A 20,758-nucleotide genomic window follows, 5' to 3' on the forward strand; every position below is an offset into this window, starting at 1 on the left:
CCCCAGCATCCTCGTTGGCACTCGTTCATTTCTCCAATCGATGTGGGACCACCACTAAATCCACCCCCTTTCAAGCCCTAGCGTACTTACTGGCACACCACCTCATGTCCACCCCTTCGCATCAGTTGGGAAGGAGAACGAAGCATCTTTTATAAGAGTGTAGAAACTTCTCCCTAGAAAAACGCGTTTTAAAAACCTTGAGGGGAAACCCGAGAGGAAAAACCTGAAAAATACCATATTTGCTAGCGATGGACTTGAGCTGTTACATGATAATATTCACAATTTTTTTTTAATATTTATGACTTCACACCCAAAAAAAAAAAAAAAAAAAAAAAAAAAAAAAAAAAAAAAAACTTTTTGGATATTAATATTCCATGAGATAGAAATAAAGTTTTTTAATGTTTAAAAAATAAAAATATATTTCATTTTGTATATATAATTTATTAATTATTATTTTTGATCGTAGACGACAATACCACGGTAGCATTCACTAAATATGATGAAATAATTGGAAACAACGACAACCTCCTAACACGTGGCCTCTTTTGATTCGTCCTTCAGCGAACTAGAATACATGATGGCACATCGGATTACTCTAAACGTCCTCGATCGCGCCCTCTCTCTCTCTCTCTCCTCGTATTCCCTCGCCTCCTCTTTCCGGCCACCAGCCTCCGTCGCTTTAGGCGCTGCCAGTCACTGGACTGGACGGTCAAGACTGTGACGAACTAGGTATGTCCACGTCCATGATTCCCTCTCTATTTTCCTCTTGTTGATTCTCGTCTCTTCCAGTTTCTAGGGTTTAATTCCGTCTTCGTTTCTTTATTATGTCGTAGGGCTTTGGTTTTACTCGATTGTAGTCTGCAATTGGTTGCTAAATGAGATATGCGTTTAAAATGGGATTTGAGTTTCTTATTGTCATTTGCAACGTTTTTAATTCAATAACTTAATTCTGTCTCTAAAGTACAGGTGCTGTTTTCTTTAACCAAGGAATTTGTTGGTGTTAAATGTGTGGGAATTGACTAAGTGTGATCATGATAAAGTGAGGTACTTATTGTATTTAGATGTTTAAATAAGGGGCTTTATATGAATCGTACTGTTAGCTATAATAACTCGAATTTGAAGATGTGGGCGTATAGTTATGGATTGCACTTGTTAGATATAGGCACTGCCAAGATGCTTGTTACTTTAGGGAGATTTCATCGGTTTGTGGTTGGATTACCATTCTTGGTTCTACTGAATTTTATGTTGGCCTTTCGCTTTCAATGGCAATTAGTCGTTAGCCCGTAGAGTTTCTAACGAGGTTCAGTTTTTTGGTGGCTGTTTGTAACATCCCAAGCCTACCACTATCTGATATTTTCCTCTTTGGGCTTTCTCTTTTGAGCTTCTCCTTAAGGTTTCTAAAATGCGTCTGTTAGGGAGAGGTTTCCACACACCCTTATAAGGCATGCTTCCTTCCCCTCTCTAGCCAATGTGGGATCTCACAATCCACTCCCATTGGGAGCCCAACGTCCTCGCTGGTACACTGCCCGGTGTCTGGCTCTGATACCATTTGCAACAGCCCAAGTCTACCTCTAGCAATATTGTCCTCTTTGGGATTTCCCTTTCGGGCTTCCCCTCAAGGTTTTTAAAATACGTCTGTTAGGGAGAGGTTTCCACACACCCTTATAAGACATGTTTCATTCCCTTCTCCAACCAATGTGGGATCTGACAGCTGAGAAAGGTCAATTCCAATGACTTTCATTCAAGGAGATGCCAGTTTACAGTCTATGATTGACCTCAATGATGTGATATTTGCAAGGAGTTGAGCAAATATGTTGATCATGTTCTCCTCCCTCACTTCTTAAATGCTTGTTGTCTATATCTCGTGCAACATTTTTATCCAAACGCTTTTAGGTGGGTTCTCAGTTAACTGGTGGTAAGTTGGAGAATTTTGCAGTTACATTAGATCAAGGACAATGATGACTTTTTGGAACGTTGACTACCTCGCCATGTTTCATGAAATCTGGAGATGAATGGGAAAATTTGGAAATGTGGCAGATGTTAATGAGTTTTAGAATATAACTTCTTTCTAGCATAGCCTTCTTGTGGGTTTTTGGGACAAATTGAGGTTTTGGAGCAAATTTAGGTTTTGCGAAGGTTGTTGTTATCTTGTTTGGTTGAAAGCTGGCTGCATCAATAATTTATAATTGGTTTTTCTTTTCTCTGGTGAGCTCTTATGGATTACAACTTAATGATATTTTGTGGTTTGATAATTTGTTACAGATTGCATTTAAATTGCATCGGGAGCGAAAATGAATGGCCTTTTCCCTTTTATATTGGGTAAATAACTTCGATTTACACAGTGGATTAGATGGATGAAATGGTTCGGGTTGATGGGTTGGCTCATCCTGCTATTGTAGATGATAGTGATGTTGACCCTCATGAAGGTCGAATCAACACTGTTGAAGATTCTGCATTTCATGATGAAGATGGAATTATCGAACCGTATGAAGGCATGGAATTTGAATCCGAAGGTGATGCAAAGACCTTCTATGATGAGTATGCTCGACGCATTGGTTTTAGTTCAAAACTTGGACAACTTAGTCGTTCTAAATCCGATGGAATTATAATTAGTAGAGAATTTGTATGTGCTAGAGAGTGTCCAGAAAGAAAACCTGCTGGTAGTTGTGATGCAATGCTTAGGATAGAATTGAAAGATCAGGATAAATGGGTTGTCACAAAGTTTGTAAAAGAGCATAGTCATTCTACAGTAAATTCGAGTAAGGTGCATTATCTACGGCCACGCAGGCATTTCGCTGGTGCTGCAAAGACCATGACTGAAGCTTACACTGGTTCAGCAGGTGTTCCCAGTGGTGTCATGTCTGTATTAATGGACGACAACCGAGCACCTGCAGGTAAAACTCGTGGAGGTTGGAAGACATCTCAAGCAGAAGCTAATCGGTCACTTAATAATGCTTCAACTATGAATTATCCCATTAGGAATGCTGGCCAAAAGAGGACACTGGGGAGGGATGCTCAGAATATGCTGGAATATTTTAAGAAAATGCAATCTGAGAATCCTGGATTTTTTTATGCAATACAACTTGACGAAGATAATCGTATGGCTAATGTATTTTGGGCCGATGCAAGGTCTCGAGCAGCTTACAGTCATTTTGGTGATGCAGTTACATTGGACACGATGTACAGAGTTAACCAGTTCAGAGTTCCCTTTGCTCCATTCACTGGAGTGAACCATCATGGTCAGACAATTTTGTTTGGATGTGCTTTACTTCTTGATGAATCTGAGGCTTCTTTTGTTTGGTTGTTCAAAACATTTCTAACAGCAATGAATAATCGTCAGCCTGTTTCAGTTACCACGGATCAAGACAGAGCCATACATGTAGCTATTGCTCAAGTGTTTCCCGACGCCCGACACTGCATTAGCAAATGGCACGTGTTAAGAGAAGGTCAGCAGAAGTTAGCTCATGTATGTCTCACATATCCGAATTTTCAAGTCGAACTTTACAATTGTATCAACTTGACTGAAACTATTGAGGAATTTGAGTCTGCCTGGAATTGTATCATTGAAAAGTATAATTTAGGACGAAATGATTGGCTCCAATCATTATATAACGCACGCGCTCAGTGGGTTCCCGTGTATGTCCGTGATTCATTTTTTGCTGTTATATCTCCCAATCAAGGATATGATAATTCCTTTTTTGATGGATATGTGAATCAGCAGACCACATTACCATTGTTCTTTAGGCAGTATGAAAGAGCTTTAGAAAATTGGTTTGAAAAGGAAATAGAAGCAGACTTTGACACAATGTGCACTACACCTGTATTGAGGACACCATCTCCTATGGAGAAGCAAGCAGCAAATCTTTATACGAGAAAAATATTTGCAAAATTTCAAGAGGAGCTTGTTGAAACTTTTGTCTACACTGCAAATCGAATCGAAGGTGATGCAACTCTTAGCACTTTTCGGGTTGCTAAATTTGAGGATGACCAGAAGGCATATGTTGTCACGTTAAATTATCCAGACATGAGAGCTAATTGTAGCTGTCAAATGTTCGAGTATTCCGGCATTCTTTGCAGACATGTATTAACCGTCTTCACAGTAACTAATGTACTTACATTACCATCTCATTTCATTTTGAGAAGATGGACAAGGAATGCAAGGAATGGACTTGGATCAGATGAACGCGCTATTGAGTTACACGACCAGGAGTCTTTATCGTCAAGGTACAATAATTTATGCCGAGAAGCAATCAGGTACGCAGAGGAAGGTGCAACTGCTCCAGAAACTTATAATCTTGCCATGACTGCACTAAAAGAAGCTGGGAAAAAAGTAGCAACTGTCAAAAATAATATTGCAAAAGTTGCACCTCCTAGCTCTCAGGTCAGTGGGGTTGGGTATGATGAGAGGAAGACCTCAGCTTCAGCATCAGATACAACTCCACTGTTGTGGCCTCGTCAAGATGAAGTAATGAGGCGATTCAATCTTAACGATGCTGGTGCTCATGTCCAATCCATTGCTGATTTGAATTATCCACATATAGCTCCTGTCTCCCTTCACCGAGATGACAATCCTCCCGACCACGTGGTTTGTTTATTTAGTTTTGTTTATTTCTTGGTTCCGAACTGTGAACATGAGTCAAAGTTTCTAATATTGTCCTTCGTTTAGGCTGTTCTTCCTTATTTGAAATCAATGACTTGGGTGATGGAGAATAAAAATTCAACCACAGGAAATAGAGTTGCTGTTATCAACTTGAAGGTACTAAAGGACGCTTGATTTTCTTTTACTGGATTGTTATGTCAAATAACTTTCAAGAAGTTATGATTTCTTTAGGTTGCCTATTCTGATCTCATTTTTTATTACTTATTGTAGCTGCAAGACTACAGTAAGAGTCCGTCTGCAGAATCGGAAGTTAAGTTTCAGCTGTCGAGGGTTTCACTGGAACCAATGTTGAGGTCTATGGCATACATCAGTGAACAGCTCTCGACACCGGCGAACAAAGTGGCTGTCATCAACTTGAAGGTACAATACCGAGTTCATCTAAATTTTTAAATTTACCTGATTTTTATGTCTCATATAACTGTTAGGTTCTAGTAATGGGAACATTCAATGGCCCCTTGCTAAATATTAGCAATCGATCCATATTTTAGAAGCTCGAAGGATACGAAGTGTTATTCTATTCACGGTTGGAGAGTGTTCACGACTCTTGAGAGTTCTGGTGACTCTTAATGTGTAGCAGATATTGTCCTCTTTAGGCTTTTTCTTCGGGGTTTACCCTCAAGGTTTTAAAACGCGTCCACTAGGGAGAGGTTTTCACAACCTTATAAGAAATGTTTCGTTCCCCTCTCCAACCAATGTAGGAACTCACAATCCACCCTACTTGGGAGCCCAGTGTTCTCGCTGGCACACTGGCTCGGTGTCTGGCTATGATACCATTTGAAACAACCCAAGTCCACCGCTGGCAGATATTGTCCTCTTTGGACTTTCCCTTCAGGGCTTCCCTTCAAGGTTTTAAAACGCGTCCACTAGGAAGAGGTTTCCACATCCTTATAAGGAATGCTTTGTTCCCCCCTCCAACCAATGTGGGTACTCACATCATGTATGCTATATGTATTTCTTTCTTACTTATAAATGCCTTCTGGTGACTCTTTCTGTAAGCTATACATGTCATTATTTTCCTCATAGATGCATATTCTGAAATCTATTGCATCTCAGCTTCAAGATACGGAGACAACTTCGGGAGAGTCTGAGGTTAAGTTTCAGGTCTCTAGAGATACATTGGGTGCAATGTTGAGGTCAATGGCCTACATTCGTGAGCAGCTTTCAAATGCTGTAAGTATTTTTTGCTAAAACCTTTTCGTTTTGTTTTCCTCCCCTCTTGGTTGCTATCGTTCGGATTATCGACCACCGTTATAATGATTTTTTCGTCTTAAAAGTTGACTGGAGTTTATTCAGTCACCATCGAGTTTAAACCAATTCCTCCAAGTCATTCTTTTTCGGCGAATTTACATGTACTTCTCGTATTGCCTATACATATCCTCACATCAATAGCGATGCATTTTTATATTACATGTCCTCCTTCCCTTGAGGTCGAGTGTTCAAATCACCATTCTCTCACTTGTCGTAAAGAAAACAAGGTTTTTCTTTTCCCTTCAAAGATCCATAGCCCAAAAAAAGGGAAGAAATTGTAATTGAGGAGAACAAGTCTGAAATGTTATTAGAATGCTGTCTAGAACTTTGGATTGTCTGAATTTTCCTTTTTCTGTTCTTACTTGTATCAACACTTGTTTGGCAGGCTGAGTCAGAACCTCTTCCAAAAAAGCAAAGGAAGTAAGGACCTTATGGACACCTGCACTTCTTGCATCCTATATTCTTGAAACATGCCAATGGTGATGGCTAAAATGCTTGCTAAATCTGGCTTTACCACCCCCCCCCCCCCCCCCCCCCCTCTTTTAGGCTAGACTAGCCACATTTTCCTCTGTAGGTGTGCATGTAGCACCTAGATTGAAGCATCCAATGGTCCTAAGAGTCATCTTGTTAGGGGCAGTAAGGGACCCATATTGAATGATGCCTCCAGCAATAGAGTAGCTCCATTAGTTATGCTTGTTTTGTTCTCAATTCCTAATTGTTCTTGGAGATTGCTGGTGGCCTCTGGTGTTCCGGTTGCAGCTTATAGAAGTGAAAGGATTGTCATTTTTCCATCCTTATTGAAGCTGTTCAACTTCTCACTGCCCCGCACTCGGTGCAACCGAGTCTAAGCTTTCGGGTTGCTTGCTTTCTGGTGAGGAAGGATGAAAATGGAAGTCCCTGAATCCAAAGGATCAGATACTCGAGTTGCTAACGAAGGTTCCCCCCTGTTTTTCAGTTCTGCAAAGAGGGTCACCATGCCTTAATGTATTGTATATAAAGGGTCATTGATATGTCTGCTCAAATGTGATAATAAGATATCAATTATTGTGTTTGTTAAGACTGATTTTTTCCTCTCATCAAGACATAGTTTGATGTTGATACAAGTAAATTGTAAATGCAGAATCATTATAACATTCTTGCCCCTCCCATTTGAGTCGTTCATTTAAATTTTCAAGTATCGTTTATCTAATGATAGAAATTTAAATTTAAGAAAGTCAAAACGACGCAATATTTACTCATCTAAAAAAGTGAAGTTGAGATTGTTCCAATTATTTGAAGATGCGATTTGAAGCATATTATTAAATTTTATAGTATCTAATCTCAACTAAGAGATTGCTTGACAAACTATTAGTGAATGTGGTGATGTTATTGCCCCGTGACAGATAAAATGGTGGGTATACTTATATTTAACTTATAATGGAACCCTGCCCTTAACTCATTAACGAAAAAGAAAAAATAAAAAGATAAAGGTCATTCCATTTCGACAAAAGACCCACACTCAAGTTCCATAGCTTTAAGTCCGCTATCCCGATCATGATTTTCCTACTCCAAGAGGGAAAAGTCCTTCCCTTTTTCATCAGTTGTGGGCAAGAAGGGATTCGAACCCCCAACACCATGGTTCGTAGCCACGTGCTCTAATTCTCTAGCTTTTTCAAATTGATTTTAATATGCAATCACATCAAAGTTTGTGCTATGCCATAATTTTCATCTCATTTTTTTCCTTTTTATTTACTAGTTTATATTTTCTATTATTTGAGAATGGATACTGAACTTTATTTACTCATCTTTTTTTTACCATATATTTAAGTGCCACATTCTGTTTCTCTTTCCATGCAAGTAAAAAAACAATGCCTCAATAATCTAGAAATCATCTCAAACTTGAATGCTAATTGGCAAATTTTCTCTTTCTAAAATAATCAAGAATTATACCTACTAAAGTCTTAAAGATAGCATTACCTACTCGAGTTAATTTTATCGGGAGAAAAATGGAGCTCTAATTCAGAGGAAAAAAATACATGAACGACAGAAAATTATAAAAATGAAATTATTCGTTTTGAACAACAAAAGGCGATTAATCAAGTACGACAACAGGTTTTCCAACAAGCCTTACAAGGAGCTCTAACACGTTTTCCAACAAGCCTTACAAGGAGCTCTAAGAACTCTGAATAGTTGTTTGAACAACGAGTTACATTTACGTACCATTAGTGCTAATATTGCCATGTTTGGAATGTTTGGAACGATGAAAGAAATAACTAACTGATTAGAAGGTCCTTCTACTATAGGCATTTTTTTTTTCTTTTTTTGAAAAAAAAAAAAAGAATTACGAAATATTTCTTTTTTTGAAAAAAAAAAAGAATTACGAAATACTCATGGTAACCCTTCAAGCAAATGAAATTAGTAATATTATCCGTGAACGTATTGAGAAATATAATAGAGAAGTAAAAATTTTAAATACCGGTATTGTATTTCAAGTAGGCGATGGCATTGCTCGTATTTATGGTCGAGAGCCAAGAAATAAGTACAAGCAATTCACCGTTCCAACCTACTAACGCTAATAAGGTTAAAAGATACGAGTAAACCTCACCTAGTACATTATATTATGGCTTAGTTCTAAAAATACATTAACCTCTAAATTTCATCTTTAATCTATTAAAATTAAGTTTTTGATTTAAGCACAATCTGAAGCAACTTTGTAATAGAACATAAGAGTACCATTAGAACAAGTTTCCAGCTTACTCATACATGTCAAATGGGAGGCTGCCTGGGAACTGGATAGTCTCTGAATATAACAATAGAGCATCCTAACATTACGATCTTTACTGTTAGAAAGTTCATAATAACAAGATTTAATAATATCCACAATTTTACTACTAGTTTTCCCTTGACCAAAATCGACTATAATAATAAGCGAAAATGAAACTAAAAGGGGGGATGCACACTCCTAACTGCAGAAGATTATAAGTTCTATGGTTCAAAAGATAGGAATTTGTCGCTCAGTAAATCTCGGTCCTTCGGGTCGAATTCCTTCTTCACTAAGAATACAGAGTAGGGAAAAAAGAACAGTTAAATGAATGCACAATTCTCATGGAAGTATTTGTACTTGCCCAGAGCTAGGATGTGATCGATCAACTCGTGTTCAGTTTTTATGATGATGGGGTGAAACAAAGCAAACCTCTTCAGCAACAAGAATTTCAATTAGCAACCAGTCTGAATTCATACCAGTTCTGGAGTTGCATCCCCCCTTGGAAACACGAGCGGGCCTCTAAACACTTCGCCGATACCAAATATATCTACAAGCTTCTATAATCTATTACAGTCACTTCGTCCTCAGGGGCATCTAGGTCTTGATAACTGCATAATATTTGCTGTTAGTTTATACAGCAAAAGAAAAAACAGAACTTCACAAATAAATCTAGACCAAGAAGCATTGAAGCATGTGTTGGTGAAATTTAAATTCTTCAGACTGCACAGCGTGATGAGGTGTCGGTCGGTTGCTTAATTTCGAAAATCTAGTTATAAAACCCTAGAATTTGAAAAGAGTGGCGTTGTTACTCTATCCTGATTTAGATCAAGATGAAGAACATGGCTTGCAGCAAGGGAATAAAAAAAAAAGCTTACAATCCCTCACAACTATAAATATAGATCCCACAATATTTCTTCACAATTTTTTATCCACAAGGGTATGAGTATTAGTTTCAAGTTGACTTTTATGAGCTGCTTATAGAAATTTCAACGTCACAAAAGAGTAGAAAGAACCATATCCAGTCGTTAAAACCTGTAAAGGAGTCATACCTCCGTATTCGACGAGGATCCTGTCGAAAACCTGGAGATAGGGCAAGAATTGGAGCAGATCCACCTAATTGAGGTCCTGGCCTTCCATTTCTACCACCACCCTCAAATGGAGGTGGACCTCCTTGTTCCCGCAACATTCTCATTGCAACTTCAGGTGGAGCAGGGACGAAAGGTCCTAATGGACTGCAATAAAACATAACAGGTAAGATCACTAGGAACGCTAAGGGCACAAAAGAGCTGAGCAGATAAGCCAACATACCCAGCACCAGGAACAGGCATAAGCACAGGCGGTGGCATTTCAGAGGCAAAAGGAGCAACATGCCTTCCTTGTCCACCAAAAGTATCAAACATAGGATCATCAAGGTTTCCACCATCCGTACCATCATTTGCTGATTGGAAATCATTTGATTGTGGATTCTCAGATCTATCAAATCTGTCACCCCCATTCGCCCAATTATCACGGTCCCTGCGATTGCCTCTGTCATCCTTCAGCCGAGCATCTAAACTCATCCTACGTCTCTGTGGCTTATCCTTCTGCATAAGAAAATCACGTCTAGATGGATTAAAAAGAAAATGAAAGGAAATCCAAAAAGAAAAATGGATTCTATATCTAGTATATTGCTAGACTGCACGTATTTAAATTGTCAGTCCAAAAAATGAGAACTTCTCCCTACACACTAGGCATGACAAAACCTATATGCACCTCAGATCCTCATAAACGAAAAATGACCCATTACTACAGTATGATGACAAAAACAACAATCACCAATAAAGTGAAATCAACAATATGTTCACCGCGTGCTGTGGTGATGAAACATGAAAACTATTGATCCAACAAAGGAAAATTTACAATTCATTGGTATCTTATGTTATCACAGCCAATGCAACCATAATAAAACATACCGGAAGCGATTGTTGCATAACAGGCGTCCCTCCAGGAGCATCTGCATCACTGAAGAATTAAGGTATTAGTAAATGACATCTTCCATCAGTGAGGAAGAAATGCTATCTGAAACTTCGCTTACTTCATGTAATTTTGGAAATACAGCTCTTCACGCACTTTTGAAGTCAGCTCCATCACAAGCTCTGGATGTTTCAAGTTAAGATGCTTGTGTACAAACTCGGGAGCATGAAACAGCTTAGTGCAACCCTTGGCTCCACAGCCATACTTCCATCCATATTTCTCATCTCTTATCTTACGAACATATGGGTCAAAAGCTCCAAGAGCAGCAGCCTCTATTTTATCCTTTGCAGTCATCGTTTCCAACGGATCTTGACCTCTCAATCTCTCTTGCCAGCGCGAATCAAGTTTCTTCTCCCATTCATCTGCACCACCAGCCATGTTAGAGTTCTTTCCCTCTTCTCTTACATGACGAAGACCCTTAGCTTCTCTGGTCTCAACCATTCCATAGTAATCTAAGCCATGGATGCGCCACAGATATGTGAGAAGCGTGTCCAATAGCTCAACACCCTCCAAGCCTTTAACGGTTGTCAACCCTCGTATGATTATGACTGGGCCAGAAGAGCCGCCATGTGCTCTATCCCGACCTAGTTTGTCACTATCAGAACCACATAAAATATTTTCTTCTATTCCTTTCTCAGAATCAAGTTTACGGACAAGAGATTGAGCTTGTTCAATGTCAATTTGGATTCGTCTTGGTTCAGAGCTAACAGGGTGGGCCTTAGGAGCAGCAGAAAGAAGATCCATTTCTTTTGCTGGTCCTCTACCATGACGCCTCCGTTTGCCATCATTGTCTGCTTCATCATCTGAATTTGGTTCACTAGTCTGCCCTGATTTATTTGTAGCTGCTGCATTGATCCCTGGACCTCTGCACCATAGAATAGAACAGCATTGGTTTATCACCACAGTTGAAATTTTCTAAATCCAAACATAATTGTGGGAAGCCCAATCTTACAATTCCAGTGTTCCACTTTGCAGGTCAATCAAAAAATCCTTAGCAGTTCTTTGTGCAAGTTCATTCCTCCTTAACACACCATCCAAATATTAGAATCAACCACAATAAAAATGTCATTAAAAAAATCTAATTGGATGTCCACTAATTTAAAGATGATAAAAATGTGAAGAAATTAACCACAACTATAAGAACTCCATCTTTTGGGGAAGATGATCAGAAAAACACCTTTCAATGACAGTAACTAGGTTGGTAGGATGATATTTGTCTTTCAACCTAAATAGACAAAAGAGATTAATTAGGGGAAATAGTGAATGGAAAGGAAATTCAGATGTAAATGACAAGAAGTACCATTCTTCATCCTTATGAGAATCAAAAAAGGATTGTTTCTGTGTTGTAATATACTCGGACTTGTATTCTTGATATCTGAAAATCAAAATGAAGTTGTTACACAAAACTAGAAGAACAAAACTCATATAATTAAATAAAAAAAATCAAAACCACATTTAGAACATACCTGCGCTCAGCTTCTGCAGGCAGTATATCATCTTCAAGCTCTTGAATAAATTGCTTGTATGTCATCAAGCCTTCTCTGAAATCACAAGTTATCAACATTGCATTTAAAATGAAGTTAAAAGGATGAAATTAGATCAAGGAATCCAATAAAATTATGAGGCAAAGCAAGACAACGAATAATAAGTACAATCTAGTAGTAATACTAAACAGTGCTGGAAACTCGGAGATGCCTAGTTTAATGATACGTCGTGTATAGCCACAAGTTTTAAAACTTTTTCTAATTGTTGGATAATCATCAACACTGAAAGTATGACGCTTTATTCAGTGATGTTATTTAGTTCAATTTCAACGCAACATGCATGGTTCTAATAACTCCTACTCAATAAATTTGGAGTTCAACCTCCAAACCAAGGGATACGTGCAGTTGAATCTGATACTTGCAGGCTGCCGCATTTTTCAAATTGATCCATAAAGCAGAGATGATCAGACATCCCCCAAATAAATAAAAAAATTGAAGATGACAGAATATTCTCTCAATGGAATTGATGAAAGAACTACATTTTCAAATAAATGAGCTTTCCTTTCTTTATGAATAGTAATTCCAATGTACAAAACAACATTTTTATAGGAAATTACACACTTTAATTAGATAGGCCACAACAAAATAAAGGAAATGAGAAATAAAGCCAAAAACAACTTTCAAGAATAATGTGCACAAAGTTATTAACCTTTACAAACCATCCAATAAGATTTTGATAAGTTTAGAAACAAAAATAAAAAACTAGGAACACTCAACGTGGCACTTGAAAAGAGGCAGTCAAGAATACAAATCCCCAAATAAATCAAGAAATATTTGAGGGGAGCACATTGAATGAGAATAAAAAACTGATGTAGCAGAAAATCAAGCATCTTCTTGGGGGCATTATCTAGATTTTTTTTGTAATTATGTTCTCAACTTGTGTAAGAAAATACCAATTGGATTGCTGCTTTGGGACCTCCTGCCAGGAGTATAATAATATTTAAGTTGCAACTTATTGTCTATAGAGGAAAAGTGTTTCTTGTTTTCTGAAGAAAAAAACTATAACCCAGTACTCCGTAAGATTCTAGCCAATCGGTGAGAGACAAAATAGTCAAGTAAAAGCCACCCAACGGCCAAAATAGTCGATAACCATCCATCACCGAAGAGAAGAAATGACCTGAAAACATGGCTGCATTTTCAATACTTGCCGCCTTATTAAAATCTAAATAGATACAACTCTGCTATAAAAGGCAGAAAAGGTCTATATAGCACAATCTAGATTTGTGCAAGTTGGGTTTCTTTCAAAAGTATAGTTCCCATTCCAAGAAACAACATAATTAGAAAGGGCATGGGAAAAATGTATAGTTCCTTCCATACAGCTGCTGCAGGAAGGAAGTGCCCATCATTTTCCCATTCCAAAAGAAAATTCCTTTGGATAGAAATTCAGGATTTTACACTATGTTTTTCATGCCATTGACAATCCACCCTTGGCAGTTTGCAATATTCATTGTTTCTTTATTGTACTGTTATTATAGCTCTATTTCAGACCTACCCTGCTAGCTTGATCATGACTTGCCCATAATATCTCATGTAGCATAGAAAGCAAATCACACGTTCAAACAGAAACTAACACAATAAACCAATATAAGCATATTCAGAAAGATATGACAGGACTATATCAATTATGTAACAGAAACCATGAGTGAGTTGTGACTGAATGCTAACCTTTGGCCAGCTCCTGCATTGAGTGGATCACCATGCCCACCACGACTAGAATCCCAATCTGCAGAACACAGCTTAAGGAAATAAGAAAATCGTTTGCGAATACCTTATCCGTAAATTGTTCATCCAGATGTAAGCACTGATTCAAACAAAACATTAACTACTACCAGAGATGCAAAAAGGGAAACTGGTAATATTATCGATACAACAAATGCAAAATTGAGAGCTTGGAAGCAAGAAGATTCTGCTGTTATAATTCAAAAGCACAAATAACGCCTGAAATTTTAAGAAAATAAATAAAACATTTTTTCTAAAAGAAAAAAAGAGAAGGAAAGCAGAATGGAATATGCGCAAGTTGGAGAAGATGACCGTACAATCAATGGTTAGTTTTTCAACCTACATTCCTTTCTTTTTTTTTAACAAATTTGAATCTAGCTAATTTCACCAGTGTTATTCGATTTAATTTAAGGCATATTGAGGAAATTAGGAATATCCTTCAAGACACGAAACAAGCTTGGGAAGTCTAACAATTAGTAAGTAACCATATGGAACAAGTTTCTATTATTCTAACCTGAAGAATGTAAATGAGCAGGTAGTTTTTACCGTTCATATTGGTGGTGCCTAGTGGGCAGTGCCATGAACTTTTTACTATTCCAGCCTGAGTGGCATAGTGACAAGTAGTTTTATTGTTCTAGCCTGAAAAGCCAAAGTAACATGTAGTTACTATTCCTAAGACATGTAGTTTTACTATTTTAATCTTATGAGGGTCAGGAGCAGGTAGTTTACTGTTCAAGCCTGAAAAAGGCATAGTGATAAGTAGTTTACTGATCCTAGGAACAGGTAAATGTTGCCCGACACCACTAGGGAAAATCCACATATTAGAGCTCAGTAGGTAGATATGTATGGAGTACGGTTACTGTTTAGAGCAAAAAGAGCTCCTCCAGACTTATGAGTATTACCCTAGGGCCCTTCCATGGGCCATAGAGATTCGAGGCGCACTTTGCGCAAGACTAATGAAGGATCTAGACATACGTGAAACCTAGAGCGAAGAGAAAACAAAAAAAAAACCCCTAGGTTGCAAACCTAAGAGGGATTGAGTACTCCTTAAAGAGGTATGTTGAGGGTTAGTTACATAGTGACCTACAAAGTTTGGTCCAGACGTTAAGCCACAATTTGGCTATCGCTAGGGACAGTTATGAGCACATGGCCTAAGTTTCTATGTATAGAATTAAGTCTGACAAGGTCCTACAAATAGGTTGCTTACTGAGTATTTTTATACTCATTCCATGGTATTATATTTTTTTTAAATGAGTGTAGACCAATGTTGATGGCGAGAGCGTGTGGAGCCGTGCGGCTGTAGGGGTACCCTTTAGATCAAGTCGTCTTTCTTCTTGTCATTATATTATTATTTTAAATGCTACTTAACGAAACTTATGCATTTTTATAAACCAGTTTGATTTGACTCTGCGGATATTACCTTTAAACTAGTTATAAGACCACATATCTAAATTTTAAATTTCTTGTGTCTCCCGTTCAACAAAAGAAAATTTACTACCCTTTTAAACCTTAAGTCTCAACATGTGAACTTCCAGATTTATGTTGAGCTTCATAGATCTGAATAAACTAAGGATCCCTTATGTACAGTTTGGCTCACAAACATAGGAAGCGATAAGAACTGAAAATCATGAAAATTATCGTACGGAAATGCAATAAGAAATAATAAGTTATTCCGGGAGTACACTATTACTAATTGCTCTAAACGTGATATACCATAAGGGACATAAGGATGATGTCACATTTAGACAAGAGGGAACAAGACTAAGGCATTCAATAATCTCTCTATAATAATTAAATTAGAGTCACCCAATTCTGCACCAGAAAAGAAAATGAGGAAAACTCCTCTCTATAAATTGGCTAGAAATTGGCTAGAAGGTCTGACATTGGCCAGAGACATGGGTACAAACACTGTACAATACCTCATTTTCCAAACCAATGAATATTTTTGCATATGCAACAAAGGTCAAATTCTCAAAATTTCCCATTGGCCTAATTGAAATTTGAGTAGTTCATGTTCTATAATAATCATCTCAAAAAATGAACCAGATTAAGACTGTATAAGTCTAAACTCTAATCATGATAAGGCTGAGTTATTTTATCAGGTAACAGAAACATCACCTTGATAGCCACCAGATGAACGACCAATGTACCGACCAAGAGACCTTTCATCAACATATCCAGGCCGGCCACGCAGTTCGCGCTCATATCCCCCACCATAATCATAACCAAACCTTGGAATAAGATAAAATAGATAGATAAATACATATATCAATACTTAAATGACATCCTAGGCATTAGTCAACAAAACATAAAACAGAAACACTATCGCCCAACAAAGCATCATTAGTCACTTAAAAGAAAAAGGGAGCACAAATAGAAGATGAAAAATGACTAAGGAGAATCATACAGGTGAAGAAGCAGAGGTGTCCATTGTAATAGAAAGTACAAATAAGCCCATTACGACAAAGGTCACGCTCTTACGTTCAGGACGGGGTTAGGGGGTGAAGAGATGATGGGCATTGAGAAACATGTCTGATTTTTGGGACCATTAAGAGAAAAATAGAAGACCTACAACAACTTTGTCCAACAAGCAGAACAAAAAAATAATATGGGATGAACATTATTCCTCTACGAAATGGTTCATCCCATAACTACATTTGTATATTAAATGGGTTGAACCATTATAAATCAAGATGGGATGAACGATCTTATCTCGAATGAAATGGGAAGAACCATTTTATCTAAAAAGCTGTGTGTAAAACATTATTCGTCTCGTATGTAAGGTACTTGTTGAGTTCAAACTTTATGTTGAAAATGGTTTCCAGCATCAGTTAATGGTTGAAACATATAACCTTAGGAGTATTTAGTGGCAATGCCAAGTTTGAAGGACCTAGCTATGGAAGAATAAAAATTCCATAGTCCACAATGAAGAAGATTTCTTCTTTTCATTTAGATGAAAATTGACTCTAATCTGTGAATGCCATATAAATTTCAAATGCACAGAATTCATCTCCAAATCACTAGAACAAGAATTAAGCTCGACAAATCAAAACAGTTTCCCATCCACTCACCTCCTATCGCCAGGCCCGAAACCTCCTCTAGGGCTTCCCTTTCTTCCATCATACCCACCACCATCATCTCTCCGGGAACGCTTGAAAGGTGGCGGAGGAGACCGTCTAGGAGGCGAATGTCTACGATCCCTGTAAGGCGGTGGGGGACTAAGACTGTTCCGCCGTTTATAATCCCTATCTCTGTCTCTATTCCTATCCCTCGGAGGCAGCGTAGGCGGAGAGCGATTACGATCGTAATTATCGTTGCGTCGGTTCGGAGGACGATCAACATCCCGGTCGTCTCTCCTATCTCTCTCATCTCTATCCCTTCTTCTGGAAGGAAGAGGAGGAGCAGCAGCAGCAGCAGCCGGCTGCGGCGGAGGCGAGGAATGAGGTTGCTCCTCAGACGATTTCTCTTGTTGATCACGACGGCGGTCCAACGACTCGTCGGCGGTATCGGCGGCGGCCATGTTCATAACCTCGGCCATGATTTTACACAGCACTGGAAGAAGAAGAAGAAGAAACGAAACCCTAGAATGAACCCAAAGCGTCGGAGAATTGAAGTCGAGAAAGTCCGGAGTTTCGTTCACTGATCTGACAAACGTGTGGAATTAATCCCATGCGGCAGCTCCTACGTTTATTTATGGTCTTTTACATTTTATGACGTGGCGTGTTATGATTGGATATATGTACCACGTAAGCATCCTCGTTGGCATGCATGGGACAGGGTCATTTTCGGTATTTTATCCGAGCGGAATATCGATATCTTCTTTTACCAAAATACCCCTCCTGCCTATCCAAAAAATATATATTTTGGTCGATTTTGTATCGTCCTCAATTTAATTTTTATGTTTCACAATTTATGTTTCACAATTTTTAAATGAAAATTAATAAAAAAATGATTAAAATTATCCCTAAACCCTCCCACTTTAAAAAATAATAAATTATTTAATATTTCAAAAATAATTTTTAATTTTATAAAATTTCATTAATATCTGACTTTTAATAAAATTTAAAATATTATATCATTTCCGTTCAAGCTTGCTTCTAGTAGATATTGTCTGCTTTGGCTTGTTACATGTTGTCATCAGTCTCGATGTTTTAAAATATGTCTACTGGAAATAGTTTTCACACTATTCTCATCTCCATTAAATCTCACAATCCATACCTTTAGGGACCCAACATCCTTGTTGGCACACTGCCCCATGTTATTTGTAACAGTTCAAGCTCACCACTATTAGATATTGTTTATTTTTGCTCGTTACATATCGTCATCAACTTTACTGTTTTAAAACCGTCTATTAAGACGAGGTTTCCACATCATTACAAGAAATGTTTCGTTTCCTTCTCTAACTGATGTGTCATCTCACACCAAAATCATAGTAATTGAAATCTTTTAATACTACGTTAAAAAATAAATATATATTATGATACCACGAGAATTTTAGGGTAGATTTATTTATTTTTAGTGACAGATGATTCGAATCTATAATATTTTGGTTAGTAATATGATATCTTTAATTAGTAGAGCCATACTCGGATTGACTATTTTACTGTTAAAATTACTACTAAATATTTTATATACGTAATACAACCAAGACCAACAAAAATAATTCAACAATAATTAATATGTACTCATTCTTCCGTGTCGAATGTTCATATCACACATATATATATATATATATATATATAATTAATTAATTAATTTTAATTTCATCATATAAGTTTCATGGAAAAATATTGTTGGTCCTTCCATTTAAAGGGTGTAAGGACAGAACAGACATTTCACACACAAGAGTTAGATTTAAGAATTGGGCCTGGCCCGTTTTTGTGAGAACGGAGGCCCAATCTATTGAACAACCCGTGGGAGCTCTATATAAATTCTTGGAATTAGGGTTTTTGGCTGTAGTTGAACAATCTCGGCGTGTTGAGCAGCAGCAGCTTCTAATCTTCCATCATGGTGGCCGCAAAGAAGACGGTGAGTTTCTTCATTCATTTCCGGTGATTTTGGGCGTTCTTTCTTACATTTTCGATCTGGAGTATGCTCATATGTTTTTGATTGTGAAACCTACAACAGAAGAAGACCCATGAGAGCATCAACAACAGACTCGCTCTCGTCATGAAGAGTGGGAAATATACCTTGGGATACAAAACTGTCCTCAAGACCTTGAGGAACTCTAAAGGTAATCTATTGATTAAGCTTTCCACTTTGTGTTATTGATCTGTTCTCTAGACTTTACCTCGATGTATTCTTGTTCGTTGATAAGCCAGTTCATTACTTGATTTTTTTCGTTATTGATATTTGGTTGATTTTTCATTTGACCAATTGTATTTTAGTTGCGTCTAGTTTTCGCTGGAATTACTGAATTTTTCGAATCAAAGTCTGGTGTTTAGCATGAGATAATGGAAATGTTGTATTCTGTTGATCTGAAACCTTCTTTCACACAGTATTCAAAGCATTACCAGATTTTATTATAATTATTATTATTCTGCTCCTAATCCAACACTCAGCATTTGATTTAATTCTTGTTATCTTATTAATTAAAACTACTGTGTTGCCGTGTTTCCATTGAGCTGTGAAGAGATCCGTAGTGTCTGATTTGTTGTCTATGCCCTGTTACACTGAGTTTATGCATTTGAGTTTATGTCTGATTATTTTGTTGGATTTTCAGGTAAGCTTATCATCATTGCCAACAACTGCCCTCCACTCCGAAAGTCTGAGATCGAATATTATGCGATGTTGGCAAAGGTTGGAGTTCACCATTACAATGGAAGTAAGTTTCTAACCTTTCTCTTAAAATTAAGGATTTGGCCTGTTTTGGTACTACATTTTAATTTCTTTGGTATTTAGAATAAGAACATGTATCCACCTGCATCTGTAGATTAGTGAAAGATCAAATTTTGTTTCTTGGTTGTGAAATTGTTAATATCGAGCTAGAATTTTTGGATTACTTGATGACCTTTATTCATAATAATCTGATTTATTGCTATCTGTCGTGATTATGTCATTACTTTTGATCGTTCAGATGCCAAGACTTAGGCTTCAAACAACAACCGTCCCCCCCCCCCCCCCCCCCCCCCCTGAAATCTTAATGTATAAGAGCCTCCCAATTGGTTAGGTTAAGGATAGGCTGTAACTATAAAAGAATTTAGACCCTTTATCCTTATTATTTGTTTCTGCCTCGTGTTTTGTGTTTCAAGTTGATGATGATGGAACATGTTTACCCAAATTACACTTGAGAACTAATCTCTATTTTTATACGTTTTCAGGCAACGTAGACCTTGGAACCGCTTGTGGCAAATACTACAGAGTATGCTGCCTAAGCATTATCGATCCTGGTACGTATACTTTTCGATAATCCCATGTTCTATTCTTAGATAACTAGCCCTCACATAATGTTCTAATTATGGTATTTAATGTCCTTCAGGCGATTCGGATATCATCAAGAGCTTGCCCGGAGAAAGTTAGGTTTCAGATCATAGATTTTTGTTTCAGAGTTTCATTTTAATCCACTTGATTTTGGGTTGGGCGTAGCAATATTTTGAACGAATGGTTTCATTATAAAACTCTTTTATGTATGAGAATGCATTAATGTTCTTGGTTTGTATTCATAATATCAATCTTGTGAGGCATTTCAGACAAGTTTCATATCGTTAGTTTGGTCTCTAAATCTTCACTGATATCAAAACAAGCATGTCTCCAAATATTAGGTTAGTTAATCTTTCCTGGGATGATCCATCAGTGCCCGTGCCAATCTGTTCTTGGTTTGTATCACATAAT

General features: G+C 37.6%; 3 protein-coding genes across 3 annotated transcripts; 2 read left to right on the top strand and 1 right to left on the bottom strand.

The window, feature by feature from the left end:
* The first annotated feature begins 582 nt into the window (after nucleotides 1-582).
* On the top strand, nucleotides 583-7,041 carry LOC111780207 (protein FAR1-RELATED SEQUENCE 3). Its single transcript, XM_023660542.2, has 6 exons — nucleotides 583-729; nucleotides 2,263-4,585; nucleotides 4,667-4,756; nucleotides 4,871-5,020; nucleotides 5,714-5,830; nucleotides 6,294-7,041. Exons 2-6 carry the CDS (start codon nucleotides 2,351-2,353, stop codon nucleotides 6,330-6,332), a joined length of 2,631 nt encoding a protein of 876 aa, XP_023516310.2. The 5' UTR covers nucleotides 583-729; nucleotides 2,263-2,350; the 3' UTR covers nucleotides 6,333-7,041.
* A 1,647-nt stretch (nucleotides 7,042-8,688) lies between these two features.
* On the bottom strand, nucleotides 8,689-17,583 carry LOC111780022 (serrate RNA effector molecule). Its single transcript, XM_023660271.2, has 12 exons — nucleotides 16,999-17,583; nucleotides 16,046-16,158; nucleotides 13,874-13,931; nucleotides 12,131-12,205; nucleotides 11,965-12,039; nucleotides 11,842-11,889; nucleotides 11,617-11,685; nucleotides 10,726-11,529; nucleotides 10,604-10,652; nucleotides 9,960-10,234; nucleotides 9,701-9,883; nucleotides 8,689-9,259 (listed from the first exon to the last, which is right to left on the bottom strand). The coding sequence occupies exons 1-12, from the start codon at nucleotides 17,463-17,465 to the stop codon at nucleotides 9,199-9,201; spliced, it is 2,277 nt and encodes a 758-aa protein (XP_023516039.2). The 5' UTR covers nucleotides 17,466-17,583; the 3' UTR covers nucleotides 8,689-9,198.
* A 1,238-nt stretch (nucleotides 17,584-18,821) lies between these two features.
* Nucleotides 18,822-20,620, top strand: LOC111779671 (large ribosomal subunit protein eL30). Its single transcript, XM_023659779.2, has 5 exons — nucleotides 18,822-18,955; nucleotides 19,055-19,160; nucleotides 19,650-19,751; nucleotides 20,248-20,316; nucleotides 20,406-20,620. Exons 1-5 carry the CDS (start codon nucleotides 18,935-18,937, stop codon nucleotides 20,444-20,446), a joined length of 339 nt encoding a protein of 112 aa, XP_023515547.1. The 5' UTR covers nucleotides 18,822-18,934; the 3' UTR covers nucleotides 20,447-20,620.
* Nucleotides 20,621-20,758: the final 138 nt, after the last annotated feature.

Source organism: Cucurbita pepo, chromosome 18 (genome assembly GCF_057944985.1).
Source record: "Cucurbita pepo subsp. pepo isolate OVF chromosome 18, ASM5794498v1, whole genome shotgun sequence".
Taxonomy (NCBI): Eukaryota; Viridiplantae; Streptophyta; class Magnoliopsida; order Cucurbitales; family Cucurbitaceae; genus Cucurbita; species Cucurbita pepo.

Bases quoted from the DNA above. Each gene is read 5' to 3' on its own strand.
- LOC111780022 (XM_023660271.2), bottom strand. From the start codon at position 17,465: ATGGCCGAGGTTATGAACATGGCCGCCGCCGATACCGCCGACGAGTCG. The intron at 9,884-9,959 runs GTATGTTGGCTT...GTTTTATTGCAG, and splicing joins ATGCCTGTTCCTGGTGCTGG to TCCATTAGGACCTTTCGTCC. The intron at 9,260-9,700 runs GTATGACTCCTT...AATATTATGCAG, and splicing joins GATCCTCGTCGAATACGGAG to TTATCAAGACCTAGATGCCC.
- LOC111780207 (XM_023660542.2), top strand. From the start codon at position 2,351: ATGGATGAAATGGTTCGGGTTGATGGGTTGGCTCATCCTGCTATTGTA. The intron at 4,586-4,666 runs GTTTGTTTATTT...TCCTTCGTTTAG, and splicing joins ACAATCCTCCCGACCACGTG to GCTGTTCTTCCTTATTTGAA. The intron at 5,021-5,713 runs GTACAATACCGA...ATTGCATCTCAG, and splicing joins TGGCTGTCATCAACTTGAAG to CTTCAAGATACGGAGACAAC.
- LOC111779671 (XM_023659779.2), top strand. From the start codon at position 18,935: ATGGTGGCCGCAAAGAAGACG. The intron at 19,752-20,247 runs GTAAGTTTCTAA...ATACGTTTTCAG, and splicing joins AGTTCACCATTACAATGGAA to GCAACGTAGACCTTGGAACC. The intron at 20,317-20,405 runs GTACGTATACTT...AATGTCCTTCAG, and splicing joins CCTAAGCATTATCGATCCTG to GCGATTCGGATATCATCAAG.